The sequence below is a fragment of the Drosophila willistoni genome, unplaced genomic scaffold (genome assembly GCF_018902025.1).
Source record: "Drosophila willistoni isolate 14030-0811.24 unplaced genomic scaffold, UCI_dwil_1.1 Seg601, whole genome shotgun sequence".
Lineage (NCBI taxonomy): Eukaryota > Metazoa > Arthropoda > Insecta > Diptera > Drosophilidae > Drosophila > Drosophila willistoni.
The window spans coordinates 9,989-26,530 of NW_025814520.1; the positions used below are offsets into that span (position 1 = coordinate 9,989).

At 39.0% G+C, this 16,542-nt stretch overlaps 1 protein-coding gene and 1 pseudogene across 1 annotated transcript; both read right to left on the reverse strand.

Annotated features, from left to right (window-relative positions):
* Positions 1–7,940: 7,940 nt before the first annotated feature.
* Positions 7,941–9,598, reverse strand: LOC26530253 (proton-coupled folate transporter). The gene has a single exon (XM_015176351.2). It carries the CDS (start codon positions 9,596–9,598, stop codon positions 7,991–7,993), a length of 1,608 nt encoding a protein of 535 aa, XP_015031837.2. The 3' UTR covers positions 7,941–7,990.
* An 895-nt stretch (positions 9,599–10,493) lies between these two features.
* LOC6637402 lies at positions 10,494–11,209 on the reverse strand (annotated as a pseudogene).
* Positions 11,210–16,542: the final 5,333 nt, after the last annotated feature.

Consider the following 16,542-nt stretch of genomic DNA (forward strand, 5'->3'; position numbering starts at 1 on the left):
ACTTGCTGGGATTCATAAGTCCGGGCATCGTTCGGTGCAAAATTCTTATGCAAGATCTGACACTCAAGGCCCTAGATTGGGATGAGCCTGTCGATGGTCGAATTAAGGAAAGATGGAAAGAACTTTTACAGGATCTTAGAGACTTATCAAATGTACAAATACCACGATATGTGAACACATCAAAAACGTATCGATGCGAAATACACGGATTCGCTGACGCATCCGAAAGAGCGTACGGATGCTGTCTTTATGTTCGATCAGATCTCCCGAGTGGAGTCAAAGTCACTTTACTCGTTGCGAAATCAAAGATAGCACCTACCAAGACACAGTCATTGCCTAAGTTAGAACTGTACGGAGCATTGTTGCTCAGTAGGACTTGGCGCAAATTCGAAAGGACATTAAAATTATACATCGACAAGGTATACTTTTGGACCGATACAAAAATTGTTTTGCAATGGCTGAAACTTCATGCATCAACACTAAATAGTTTTGTAGCAAATAGAGTATCAGAGTATCAGAGTAATAGAGTATCAACAACACACGGAAGAAATAATATGGAAGCACGTCCCTTCTAACAAGAATCTAGCAGACATTGTTTCTCGTGGTTGTAGGACATCAGAGCTGCAAACAAGCATGTGGATAACAGGGCCAACATTCTTAAAATTGAAAACCACTTCCGCCGCCTATCGAAGTAAGAACCAAGTCAGAACTTCTTTGTAGCAGAGCAGACAACGCTAATTCATAATCTATTCTAAATATGATCATAAATAATTCTTCATCGTATATTCGAATCGTTCGAATTATTTCATACCTCTATCGCAGCGTGAACAAGGTGAAGCCTGATCTCACTCTAAGTTCATCATCAATAGCCGATATTCGAATTACTGAGACAGAAATGTATCAATCGTTTTGGAAAATTGTTGCACTAATACAACAAGAATGTTATGCTGATGAAAAATCCTTACTAAAAAACAAACAAACGTTAACACCGTGTCTACAGCGTTTGACACCATTCATGCACACAATGACATTTGGACAAACTGCAGTATGTGTGATGAGAGTGGGAGGACGTCTCGACAACGGAGACCTTCCATTCAACGCCAAGCACCAGGCCCTGCTACCTCAAAATCATCGTTTTACCAAGGTATACATCGAATTCCTACACAACAAAAATCTTCACGCTGGCCCAAATTTTATTTTATCTCTTTTACGAGAACGACTTTGGGTAATCAACGCACGAGCGTTGATTAGAAAAGTTGTGCGAAGCTGCATCCGCTGATTTCACTTTAAACCTCGCCTCATGACTCAACTGATGGGCAATCTTCCTGCTGATCGACTACGAGCTGAAAGACCATTCCTAGTAACAGGAGTAGATTTTTGCGGCCCATTTTTCACGTCTTACAGGATTCGCGGAGAACCGCCGTACAAGACATATGCGGCAATTTTTGTATGTTTTGCTTCAAAGGCGATTCATATTGAATTAGTCTCCGAATTGTCAACAAATGCATTTCTGCTTTGTATACGTCGATTTGTAGCGCGCCGTGGTGTACCATTGCGCATGGTGTGCGACAACGCCACAAACTTTGTTGGCGCTGCTACAAAGCTAGCTGAGTTTAAGTCAAAATTGTTTAACTCAGACGTCATAGATCACATAAAAACATATAGTTCAATTAAAGGATTTAACTTTTGCTTTATTCCCCCTAGAGCTTCACACTTTGGCGGCCACTGGGAAGCGTCAGTAAAATCAGCGAAGACACTGGCTCTGAAGAATATTTCAAACGCATCTCTTACTTTCGAGGAACTACTCACTGTGTTCTCGGGTGTGGAAGCTATCCTTAATTCAAGGCCAATAGCACCCACTTCAGATGACCCCAACGATTTCAATGCTCTCACTCCTGGGCACTTGCTGATTGGATCCGAATTAACGTCAGTACCAGAATCATTACTTTACCATTCCACGGACCCTCCCGGAACGGAACTTCGGTATCTGGATAGATGGCAGCGAGTGACCTATTTGAAACAACAATTCTGGACACTGTGGGCACGGGATTATGTTCATAACTTACGCAGCAAATGGATTTACGAAAAAGCAAATGTGCCCTTGGGACAACTAGTTGTAGTACATGAAGACAACGTGCCGGCTCAACATTGGCCGTTAGCAAGAGTAGTGTCTGTAAATGCCGGACCTGATGACAAAATTCGAGTAGTCGAACTTAGGACTGCAAAAGGAATCTTTAAAAGACCAATTCACAAGATCGCTCCGCTTCCAGAATCATTTATTTGAAAGTTGGTTCTTTCAACAGGGGGAGCATGTTGGAGGAGAACTCCTGAATTTAAATTCATTAATTTAATTATTCTGAAATATTAACCATTGGGTTAAATAGCTAAACTATCGATATATCGCAAGCTCAAAGAGAGTTCAATCTAGCATCACTGGTGGCTCTCCTCTTGCGTTTCCCTTTACATTTTACTTTGTATTACACTCTCTCGTAGCATATAAGAATTGAAGAATTTACTGTACCAAGAGAACTCGAATGCGACGGACGCATAATAAATGGAAAAATACTAACGTCGGCTAATCTGATTGTGGCAAGGGAAGTTTTGATTCATCGAATCCAACTAGTAGCAGATTATTAATATGGCCGAGAAATTGGCCAACAAATATACTATTAATACATAATTAAAGTAATAAAGGTTTGTTACAAAATATTTTAAAAAAAACATTAAGCACGATCGCAAACGATGCGATGTTAGTGCCATACAGTGAAACAAAAAAAAAAATATACATATATATATATATATATGTATAAATGTATATGTTTGTATATACATTCAAGCAACCTCCATCCAACATCCAGCTATCCAACATTACCACCAAGAGCAACATCAGCGACGCAATGGCTTCAATCATTACATACAACGCTCACTGCGGTTTGACAAACATTTTTCACTGACTCTCATGAAGGCAACCGCGACGTCGACGACTCTTTCCTCTCCTTTTGACAGCCCTTAACCAGTAGATCTCCTATCCTTCATACACATACACATGAACTCAGATATAGTAAATTTATACATACATATATACATATATGGCATCCTTGGCTGCTTGTATGTACATGTGGTATTTATTTTACGGGTTTTTATTGACGGTTAGTTTGACAATTGAATATTATGGCTTTGATATAAAAAAGAAAAGAAATTGGCTCCAGGTCTGTCCCGAGGCGTGTGCTCGCTTTCGTTGCAAACTTAGAAGTCCAGTGTGACCGTCATTTATTATTAGGTTATGCCGGCCTAGCCCCACGAACTGGCTTCAGAAACGATGACCGCTTCTGGTTCTTTTGTTGTCTATCGGTACCTCATCACCGGTTCCTACATTCGGCCCTCCTGACGTTTCATTCGACTCGAATGAAGATCCCCAAGGTTTCATGAACTCGGCCACAGTGGATGTTGTAGTGGGCCCTTCCGTATCTCCCATCCTTTCAACCTTATATCTTCCGTGTTTCTGGACTGATACTACCTTGTACGGCCCCAAATATTTTCCTTTGAGCTTAAGACCTACCCCGTACTGTGTCCGCTTTATCGCTACTAAATCGTTAAGTCTGTATTTCCTTTCGATCTTTCGTTTTGCATCATAGGACTTTCGATTTTCGTCCTGTAGGACTTTAATATTTTCAATCGCCCTATCTCGGATCTCCTTTCGCTCCTCATCCAACTCGTTCACTATGCATTCTAAAATACGCTCTCTTAGCTCTGCATCTTCAGGAACTCTCATATCTAAACCTGTTAGTATCTTAAACGAACTCACTTTTGTAGTTCTTGGCTCAGTGTTGTTTATCATTTGTTGCACCTTGCCTACATGCCTATACCAGGTTACTGGACTTTCCAAACTCAATTTCGTTAACATGGGTACAATGATCTTGTGCATTCGTTGGACCTGTCCGTTTCCCCGCGGAACACCAGCTGTAATTAATAAATGTTGTATGTTATTGTCCTTACAATACTGTTCAAACAAATGTGATGTAAACGCCGTTCCCCTATCGGTCACTACTCTCACTGGGTTACCAAATATTATTGCTTGTTTTTCCAAATGAATTACGACTTTTTCTGCTCCGGTAATTTAGGTAGGATATAACCATACGAACTAACTAAAACCATCGACGACTACTAGCAAATGATTGTACCTCTTCTTAGTGAGATCCATCGGACAATATGATATGTAACTAGAGGTTGATCTCCCTTATCGATCGCTGTCAGATACCCTTCTTTTCTACCCAATTTCGCATTTGTTATAATACACTGTACGCAACTCATCTGCTCGGGTACTACGATTAACTGCTTATTGGCATCTTTGAACAAGACCTCATTCAAAATATAGAAATCCTCATACCCGCCCTTTTCAACTAAACTTCTTATAGCATTTATCCAATCATCAACCAATTGAGCTTCTTTCAGACGATGAATAATACTATCCGATATCGAATAACAGGCGACACGACTCAAAGCATCTACATGCCTCATCCTTGATCCTGACCGATGATCTAGACTGTAACTAAAATCCTGCAAAAACATGGCCCACCGGGCTACCCTTAACGGAACTTCCTGTTTTTTCATGGTCATAGTAAATGCATTACAGTCTGTAACTATAGTGAACTGCAAGCCAAGAATGTAAACTCGCCACTTCTTTATAGCCTCAATTATGGCTAAAACTTCTAGTTCGTATGAATGATAATTCTGCTCACATGGCTTTGTTTTCCGGCTCATGTACTGAATGGGATGGAACAAATTATCCTCCGTATCTTTCTGCATTAGAATTGCTCCGTAACCGTATTTTGATGCGTCAGCATGGACCTCTGTTTGCGCTTTCGGATTATATAACCTCAATACCGACTCACTAGTTAACGATGCCTTCAATCGTTCAAATGATAACTCCTCAATCTCGCTGAACACAAATTTACTATCCTTTCTTAGCATATCGGAAAGTGGCTTCGCCATCAAGGCATATCCCTCAATGAATTTTCGAAAATACGATGTTAAACCGAGAAACCTTTGCACTGCTTTCTTATCATGCGGTCTTGGGAAATTGTGTACCGACGAAATTTTCTCTTCACTCGGTTTTATTATCCCTTCACTAATCACGTATCCTAGAAAATTGACTTGATTTTGTAGAATCTGACACTTTTTCCAGTTAAGCTGTAATCCGTTCTTCTCGACTACACCCAAAACTAATTTAATTCTTGACATACCTTCTTCAATGTCCCTGCTTGGAATGATGATATCATCCATATATACGATCGCTATACCTTTCTGAATCAACTCCTGCATTGCTGCCATCATGAATCTCGTAAAGACCGCTGGAGAGTTTGAGATACCAAATGGTACATATAAGAATTCGTACTGTCCTTTCTGGGTAACAAATGCCGTGAACTTTTCGAACTTGCTTCTACTGGTACATGAAAATATCCGTTTTTCAAGTCCAGTGTAGTAAAAACCTTTCCTCCTTGCAATTGATCAATTACACTGTCCATCAATACTATCGGAAAATTATCGCGAATTATCTTTTCATTCAATTTTCTATAATCGCAGCACAACCTTTTAGCTCCGTTTGACTTTGCTACCAATACTATAGGGGATGCATACACTGATGTACTATCTCGAATAATTCCTTCCTCAAGCCATTCTTGTATCTGATTATCTACAATCTGCTGATCGCAGTTGGCCAACCGTCTTGGGTGTTGGTATACGGGAATATCATCTTTCAAAATAATTCTCATTTCAATCTTCGCATCAGGATTGCGTTTTGGCTTGTATCGCTCAACTATCATTTCGACCTCTTTAGCCTGTTCTTGGCTTAAATGAGACAACTCTAAACCGATTTCGTCCTTCCCTTCAAAAACTGTGCAGACATCTTCAAATTGTTTCATCCAATCCTCAACAGATTCAGTATTTTCTTCTTCTAACTTCTGCTTACTGCTAATCAAAAACTGAGTGCCATTTTTTGTTACCTTCATGTCAACACTATCAAGAATCGTTCTTCCCAAAATAGCGTCAAACCCCATGTCCTCATCGAGAACTACATGAAACTCAACTACTATTTTAATTTTGTCGATGATCACCATTAAAGAGAAACTACCAAACGTTAAAATTTTCGCATCTCCTATTCCTACCAAACACTTTCCAGGACCTGTTAGTTGTTTAACTCCTAGCTTCCAAAAAATACTTCGACGAATCAAGCACATATCTGCTCCTGTATCTATGAGCCCTTTAAATTCAATATTCTCATAGCTAACCTTCTTTAGCCCTAACCCAGACGGAGTGAACGTACTCCAACTAACTTCAACTTTGTCATGTTGAACAACATTCGCGTGCTTTTCTCGTTTAATATGCGTTTCGATACTACACTGAGCTGCACGATGACCTGGCTGACCGCACTTAAAACACTTTCGATCGGACTTAGGACAATCTTTTCTTAAATGAGTCGCCTCTCCGCAACCAAAACATTTTCTCTCTCGAGCCTGTACTGCCTGTGCTTCACTTGAACCATATGCCTTACTTTCAAATCTGTTCGTTGCCCTGTATGAATCACGCCCCTTCTTATAAACTTCGATTTGAAACTTTAACTCTGAAATATTGCGAGCTTGGAATAACATCATTTTGTTGGTTTTTGTATCCGGAATACCTTTAACGAAGTACTCTATCAGACTCTCCTCATCTACGTTTACCGGCTTCGCAATTTCCATCAATGCATATAAGTATTCATTTAGAGTTTCGCCTTTCTTCTGTTGCCGCTGATTTAACTTTTTATGTACTGCAGCTGAAGATATTTTTACACTAAACTCAGCCTGAAGAGCTGTTTTCAAAGAACTCCAGTTTTTAATATTTCTCTGACTCCTAATGAAAGATTTTGCCGTCCCACACAATAACTGTTTTCCATACACAAATAACTGTAATTCATTCCACTGTACCGTGGCTGCACATTCTTCTAGTTCTTCAATCCATTGAGCAATGTTAGGAATATCTGAACCAGAATACTGTGACATACTGTCCTCAACATCTTTCAAAGTAAACCATGATCTCTCGGGTCTAACTACGTTTTCTGCTGCAATCTCTAGTCCCCCATTCGCTGTTACCACTGACTGATCGTCTGATTCCTCATCTTCCTCCTGCACACTATAATGGGTGAGTAACCTATTCTGCAAATCCCGTTTCCTGCCAGTCGTAGGTAGCCCTAGTTCGGATAATTTCGATCGCAAAGCCACCACGCTTAGAGACAGAATCTCTGCAAGCTCCATCTCAATTACAAGAACTTAAAATAACGTACAATTCTTCTTATACTATGTTAGTATTATTTTCTAGCTTTGAAAATTGTTATCAGTTTTCGCTAGATCTGAATAACATACGCTTTTCCCGTCTTTCGTTGGTCCCACGTCGTCCTGCTTTGTCGTCGTCTTCGATGTTGATTAGTCTTATCGCCAAATTCCTTCACAAATCCTCTCTCAGCAACAATATTGAAGTTTCTCGCCAACCTTTGAGTTGTTGCCGCTGCCAAAAAATAGAAGTTGATCACACCACCGCCACCAACGCAGTTCACTCCTAGAACTCAACGCTAGTCTCCGTTGTTCACGCCGTCACCACCAGATTTTGTCCACTACTAACGCAGTTCACTCCTAGAACTCAACTCTAGTCTCTGTAGAATTTCAAATTCGTTGCGTCCAGCCCTGGCTAACCGCTGTACACTTCTCCAGCAGTTAACACAACCTTGAAACGTTGTTTTTTTTTTTTTTTTTTTTTTTTTTTTTAAGAAATTTCTCTCTTTCTCTGTCTCTCTCTGTTTAATATATATATATATGTAAATTTCAAGATGTCTTTTTATGTTTTCACAAGTCTTATCATTAAGTAGGAGGGGGAAGAAAAAAAAACACTTTGAATAACAATTTCATGCTTGGTTTGGTAAAAAAAAAAAATGTATATAAAATATAGGAAATCATTCGAATCATTCTGTTGTCTCTGCTTGGGGTGTTCTTTGGGCCATCGACTCGACGTCATTGGTGATTAGTCCATTCTCTTTTTCGGTAAACTCTGCCACTTCCAAGGAATTGCCACCAAGCTTAATGTGTATGCAGAGTATCAAGAAGAAGACAATCATTTGCGAGACAATGGTCAGCAGGAAGACAAGTCCACCGTAATTGATATTGATAGTGGCCTGATAGATTTGCGAATAGCAAACGGCACTAATGAAAGGCACCGCATTATCGCAAACCGATAGCAGGGCAAACACCTTGCCACGCTCCGAAGTGGGAACGATTTTGGAAGTCATGGCTCGCAACATGGGACCCACAATGGGACCCAGACTGCAGACGATGGCGCCAGCATAAAGTAGTTTTGGTGTCTCGGCGAAATAGAAGAATACGCGGGCAATCGAATGAGCCCAGGTTCCTATGAAAATGAGCGTCGTATCGCGCCAGCCGAAGAGCTTATTCATAATGGGTACACCCAGGAGCATGGCAATAACATAGGCTGACGATTTGAAAGTCTTGAAGGTGCTATACAAATCAACATCCCAGTCGAACTTGGCCAGCGTGTAGAAATATAGATAAGTGCCCTCATCTCGTTGGAATGTATAGTAGATCATGGACACAAGCAGAATGATCAAAAAGCCACGACGATGGCCACTGCGGGGCTTGATCATAACATTGAATGAATCAATCACATGTTGCTTATCAAAGAAGTCTGGCCAAAAGCCACACAAGCCCAATTCTCGCAATGATCGTTGCCGATCATTGGTTTGCCACTTGAGGGCAATCAGTGTATAGACTATGGCCAGAGCCAACAACGAAGCATTCACCATAAACATATCGGCATACGATTGATTGAAGGCATGATAGAACAGATAGGAGCCCAATGCCACACCAGTGGGCATGGCACTCAGATAGATGGCATCCAATATGGTCACCCTTATGGTCCGCTTCTCCACGGTGGATATGTCCGCTATGTAGGCAAAGCATGAGGCAAATATGGCCACATCGGCTCCAGTCAGAGCCGAGGGTAAAGTGGCCGTATAGATGATATACTCCACTGGCCAAGTTTCCATCTTGGCATTGACCACAATCATAACGGAGTAAATCAGTTTGCCCGTCAAACCCATTAGAAGTGGCAATTTGCGACCACGACGATCCGAGAATGAGCCCAGAAACAAGGCCAAAATGATGGGAAATATGTGGGCCGAAATGTTCTCCCATTGATGAAACCAAGCGGTGGTCACCAGCACCTGGAGCTTGTAATCATTGTACTCCGCCTTGTTGATGTTGATGCAGATTTCCTCACTGAAATTATTGTTCACGCGGCACGCCTTGTAGACGAAGAAATTCTGCTCCACCACCGAGGTGATCATGAAGGCAGACATATATAGGAACATGGTCGGCTCCACCGATATGGATGTGATGACATGCCAAAGCCATCGCCATAGGGAAAAGGAGCTTTGCTCTTGGTTGGTCTGGATGGCATCCTCATGGCTAATTTGACTGGCCGTATGACTGCCCTGACTTGAACGTCTGTGTCGTGTATTTCCATCGGCAGCCTCTGAGGCAGCGTTGGCACTCATTTTCTGCGCAGTCGCTACACTCGGTTTCTCGGTTTCACTCTCACGGCGCGAACCAAATCCAAAAACCAAAACCAATGTGGTCTGCCAGTGGATGAGTTAGTAGGGGGTTAGTTAGTAGTTGTTGCCACCAACACTGGTAAACTACTGTACACTTCTCCAGCAATCTACACAGCCTCCGTTGTGGCAGCCTCGTATCGCCTTTGCAACCTTGAATCAATCTTGCAACCGGAATCGTTGTTGCCCTTCGATCCGTTCCTGCCTTGCCTTATTATTGCTGCTGTATCTCAATGGTACCTTCTTCGGCCAAACTTCTCACAAATATTTCGTAGTGTGCTGCGAAAATTCCAGAACCACCTTTCTAATTAGCTTTCTCACTCCTTCTGCAGTTGCCTTATGTCAGCGTCACTTGCTGTCTCCCTCATCGGCCGAATTTTCAAGTTCTTGTTGCTCGCCGATACCGCGCTTTTTACTGCAGCTATCTCGCTTCCTCTCACTTGAACGTTCCTCGAGGCAGCGTCACCTGCTGTCTCCCTCCTTCTTAGAATTTCACAAGTTTTAACGAATTTGTGAAATTCAATAGCCAATATCAATTGTTTCACTTTTAAGCTGCCATTCCCGGACGAGCCCCCAATTTGTGGTATTTATTTTACGGGTTTTTATTGGCGGTTAGTTTGACAATTGAATATTATGGCTTTGATATAAAAAAGAAAAGAAATTGGCTCCAGGTCTGTCCCGAGGCGTGTGCTCGCTTTCGTTGCAAACTTAGAAGTCCAGTGTGACCGTCATTTATTATTAGGTTATGCCGGCCTAGCCCCACGAACTGGCTTCAGAAACGATGACCGCTTCTGGTTCTTTTGTTGTCTATCGGTACCTCATCACCGGTTCCTACATACATATTGATAAGTATTTATCAGAATATAAACTTCAACAGAGCATAGAGAGCCCAGAGTGCTAAAGAATAGACAATGGCTAATGTGGTATAATGCAGCACCTTCAATCTGTAACAGAAAAGTAAATTAGTTATCTTTATATAGATCGATTATAGATCATTTTACCTTTCATAGCGTTTTATCGATTCGGGTATATTGCTGGGATCATCCTTAACAACATACAAACGCAAACCATATAAACTGACACGGAATAGATTATTTCAATCCAAATTACGCATATCAAAGGCAAATAAACGTTTATCCCTATCATCCAGCTTCTCGGATAGACTGCGCACATTGTCGTTGTCAAAGCGAAACTCATTCGAACTGAAGTACTTAAGGACATTGCTCAATTTATGTATTTTTCTATAGATCTTCATCATTCTGCAATTGAAAAGAGATTTAGATTTAGTTACAGAACAGCAAAGATATAGATAGTTTAATATACCTCGGTTTCTTGCCAATTACAATCATAATGGCATCCATAAACAGGGCGGGCAATGTATGATACAAGAAGCACAAAATATGATATTGCCACATGTGTGGCACAATTGTGAATCGTGGATACCAGATGGATTTTCGCATTGGTATAACGCAACCGTATTCAAAACCCTCTTCCATATAGCGACGCCAGCTCACCATATTATCAGCATCTGGTACATAATTATATATGGGCGGTGTCTCATATCTGTCAAAAAAAAGTTTACAAAATTTAAATGGAACTCAATCTGAGGACTAATTGAGTGATAAAAACATAAAGGATTCGAATGACTTTCTTAAGAGGATATAATACCAAAGTCCATTAATGAAGAAACAACTTAAGTCGATATCTAATTTACACAATCATGTATATTTCAAATATAGCAATAAAACCTAAAAGAATCTTTTAAAAATCTGCCTCAGGGTGAGAGTTTTTGAGACAAAATAAATAAACTTATACTTCAAGTTTCAAATTTTAGATGACGGTAGAGTTCATTTTGACTACGTTAGTTTCTGATAAAATTCTTTAACTTTTTTGTTACCATTTTTTATGCAATTTTTTTCCAATTTCGATTTGACATTTTTTTTCCAATAGTTCTTGTCTCTTTTTTGATTCTATGCAAATTTTTTGGGAAAATTTTATGCGCATAGTTTAGTTTGAGTTAGTTGAGTTGTTGTCGTTGTTGTTGTTGTTACTGTTATTCTACTCAATTTCTATAATTTGTTTTCATCATTTTTATGACATTTTCTTTGATGAAATACCTTGAAAACGCAGAAATCAGAGAGTACGAATTGCAATTCACTGAAGTGTAGAATAGGTTAGCACTTAACACTTACCGGATCATTGAACAGATCCTCGATTCGAGCAAACGCATCCTTGCCCTTCTTGGTGCGTATTAGCAAATAGATTTGTCCCACCTCTGTGACACGCAACAATTTCTCAATGATAACTACAGAAGAGAAGCGAAAGTCATAGACCAGAGTTAAGTCAGAGACGACAAAATACATATATCGGTATTCCAGTCACGTTTTGGCCAAGAGTTTAACTTACTTTTACTTTGACGAGACGAGTTCATGTCCGTCCGTCCATCCGTCCGTCTGTCCGCCTGTCCGTCTGTCCGTCCGTCTGGATCAACGCAAACTCCTCCTAGACCGTTGGAGCTACAGAGCTGAAATTTTGCATGTAAGCTTGTATATACTGCAGGCGTTGTATATCTCGGATTCAGCCGGATCGGATCACTATATATCACTATATATTTGTATAGCTCCCATACAAATGACAAAGTCACGAACAGTGACTTTTCTTAATAACTTCGTTTTTTTCTGAGCTATTGTCGTGAAATTTAATATTGGTGAGTTAATTACACATATAAACGACTGTGCCAAATTTGATCAAGATCGGGTTACTATATCATATAGCTCCCATAGGAACGATCGGTTGAAAACAGTGACTTTGATCAATATCTTCGTTATTTCCTATGCTATGATTGTAGGCCGTTCTTTCGCAAACATTAGCCTTTTTATTAACCAATGCAGTTAGAAAATCTGTCAAAAATATTAACCTTTATTTTCAATTATACAAATTATTTATGTGTTTTAAATTTTCATTAAACCCTAAGTATTAGCCAGTCAAAATTACGACTGTAGTTACAAAATCAAAAAAACAAAAATAGTTGTATGCTTTGCCAATCTGTTTTTGGCTTCATTTAGTTGTAATTCGCAAATAGTTTTATTGTTGAAGATATGATATGGAACTAAAAATAAACATGAACCGGCTTATACCCAAGATTTCACTATGCAAAGAGGCTAAACTGTTATGCCTAATTATATTAGACATTTACCACTGTACATATTTAACTCCCATTTCTTGCCCATTTCTAACCCAATTGTCGGAATCGCTGGGCCAAAGCTTTGTCTACATTCGTTTCACTTTATAACCCAAAACAACTGCAACAACAACTACAACAACAACAGCAACCAAATACGTATAATAAATAAAACAAAACAAAAGTTTTTCAACTTTTGCCGCCTTTTTTGTTTAGCATTTGAATGGCATCGTTATCACAGAGACAGAATGAGAGTGAGAGAGAGATAGAAGAATATTGAGTAAAAGAGACCAAATTCGCTAGTCTCTTGACTTATTTTTACGAGTGTCTGCCAAATGGGCGGCAAGTCACTGGCGCCTCCCTTAAACCAAAAAAAAAAAAAGAATTTACTTACAAAGTACTTATTTGCCTATTTTAAAAGCCATTTCGTATAAATAGCAACAACAATCCAAAAGTGAAAGAGGGCCCGAAAAAGAACTGACATTGCCGTTGGCTTAAAGCAAAGGCAAAATGTAATAAAATTAGTCCTCAACTAAAAAAAGAATGCAGCTGTCTAAACAAATACCTGATAAATATGGTGAAAGAACCCTTTTTTGATATGCCAAACTAATTTGTTGTTGCCTAACCCAAAACAATTGCTGCAGGCCCTAGACCCAAATCGCTACAAGACTCTCACTCTCTCTCTCCCTTTTAACTCGAAATTAGCATAAAATGTTTTCACATTGAGACAATCAAGGAAATTCTCTTCCCCCTACCCTCAAGTTGGACATTTTTTATGAAATTTTATTATTATGTTTTGCATAATTTGCTATTTGAAGTTCTTTGGCTAGAGCCAAAACTCTGCTTTAAGGACTTTTGTGAAAACTGCCTACACATTCGATATTAAGACAGCACCCCAGAGACTGAAGGGATTGGCACTTTTTATTGTGCTCTCTATTAAAATGGCTAACTAAGGGATACACACACACAAACAGATTCAACTCGAATGCGACAATTAATTCTGGTGAATTATTTATTTATTTATTTGACTATTTATTTGATTATTTATTTATAATTATGACCACACAAAAGCTGAAAATGGCGCTAATGTGATGACCAAAAAACACGAGCAGCTGTCAGTGCAGCAGCAGCGGAAACGAAAGGACAGGACATATCTAGGACCTACCATCTTTTGGTGGTTTGTGGCGAAACATTTTTCGGTTCTTACAGCCTCGCCGGCTAATCATCATGTGATGGAAATCTAAGCCTCATATCTTAACTCTCCACTAACACCATTGCTGGGCCATATAGTCATATAATTTATGGCCAAACATTTCAACATTTCACAGGGCTCCCTCAAAACTATTGTTTCAATGTGTGTGGAAAAGTGCATACAACAAAATGCAAAAGTCGCGAGTTTCTTTAACTAGAAATGGTAAAATTAAAAGGCACCGACTAAACTGTATTCTAACTATTTTCACAATACTTATATTGTTTTTTTTTATGATTCGTTTAAATAACAAAATAAGTTGCCATCAGGCCATTGTATAGTTATTCTAAACTTTTTATTGCTTTACCAAAAGGTTTAGGCCTAAAAAGTTGGTTAAAAGCATGACTCATTTTCTCGCCTGAAGTGTTAACTATCGTCCAAGAGGTAAAGCGCCAAATGATCATGGTGGTTTTCCATTTTGGAACAATACCGATTGAAATTTCTGCAGAATGTCAATAATAAATGTAAACTAGAAGATTGTCTAAAAGGCTTAGCTCAGATCAGTTGTAGGTATATCACTGGGCTTGGTTTAAAGTTGAACTGGGTTATGCTAAAAACCAGAGGGCCGGGGCTAACTTTGACCGCGTCAAAGTTTGTATACCCTTGCAACTTTTTTGGTAATTCTTTCCTTACCTATAGCCATCAAAGTGGAAAAACGTTTTATCTAAAAAAGCTGTTTCCGAAAGAACGGCCTACAATCTTAGCATAGCAAATAACGACGATATTGATCAAAGTCACTGTTTTCCACCGATCGTTCCTATGGGAGCTATATGATATAGTCACCCGATCTTGATCAAATTTGACATAGTCGTTTATATGTATAATAAACTCACCAATATTAAATACGACAATAGTTCGGAAAATAACGAAGTTATTGAGAAAAGTCACTGTTTGTGACTTTGCCGTTTGTATGGGAGCTATATGATATAGTGGTCCGATCCGGCTGAATCCGAGATATACAACGCCTGCAGTATATACAAGTCTACACTTCAGCTCTGTAGCTCCAAAAGTCTATGAGGAGTTTGCGTTGATCCAGACGGACGGACAGACGGACGGACGGAAGGACGGACGGACATGGCTATTTGAACTCGTCTCGTCATGCTGATCAAGAATATATATACTTTATATGGTGTGAAATGATTCCTTCTATGCGTTGCACACTTCTGATCAAAATTAATATACCCTTTTTGCAAGGGTATAATTAGGGACATATAAATGCATTAGTGAATAAATTATCAAAAGTTAAGAGTATAAGTAACCACACGATTTCATTTCCATCTGATGACTAAAATTAAAGCAAACTTCATTATTATAAAGTATAAGTCATTATAATAAAGTAGAAAGATATTGAGAATCAAGTTAGGCGTTTTAGTGTTGCTTATGATATTTACCTAAAACTATTTTCAAACGAAATTCAATATTACTTAAAGCAAAAGTACAGGACATCAGATTTTGGCAGTGACCAATAAATTTGTAAATTATTACCTGCTTATTTGATTAAAATTAGAAACTTATATCGTTCCTTTATTTTTGTAACACTAGAACTAAATGCACACATATGTAGCTTAAATATATAACAAACAAAGTGGCATTCATTAAATCCGGCACCTCTCTATGGGCGATATACATATAATAGAGTCATTAAAACTGTATAGACCAGTTATGAAAAATAAGAAAACTATATAAAGATAAAGATTCTTCGGCCCCCAAAATTAATAAACTCTCTATTGCAAGAGTATAAAAACAGATGAGTACAATGAACTGTCGCAGAATACTTCGTCATTGTGTGTTTATGTTTGTATGCGTATATATATGCTTGGGTGTGTGTGTGTTTGTGAGTGAAGTTGAGTGGATTTTAGTGAAAGAAATGTCTGCGAATTGTCCTGGCTGAAAAAAGCACAAAAAGGCGGAAAAACGAAAAGGCGTTGATGTTGATGTTATGGTTTTTTTTCCTTACATATTTCGACCACAGATGTTATACAAACAAAAGGAGGGGGTAAAGGGATATGGAATAAGTACTTTTTGACACAGAAATTCTAGAAAAAAAGTCCATCTCATACTTGGGACACACATGCAAAGTCTATGGAATAAAGAAGTCATGCTCAATCATCAATTTTTAAAGCAATATTTTATTTTGTTTTCTTTTTTTTTGGTATACTTTTTCGTTTATATTAACTTGTTTCTTGTGTGTATGAAGTTATGTATTGATGTGTATATATATTTATAAATGAAACTCGACCAAGTCAAACTTGGCTTGTTAAAACTTTTTGGCCATAGCAAATTCAAGGCCTTGGTTACTTGACGTAGCGATTGCGATTTATTTGAGGTAAGGGTAAAGTTGGAATAATTACCAGCTGAGCCGCCCAAACGTTGACGGCTATTTGCCAACAAGACATCGATATCAACATCGGAATGATGAAAAGAATCGCCTAATTTGCGACCCTTGCAAATTGTGAATTC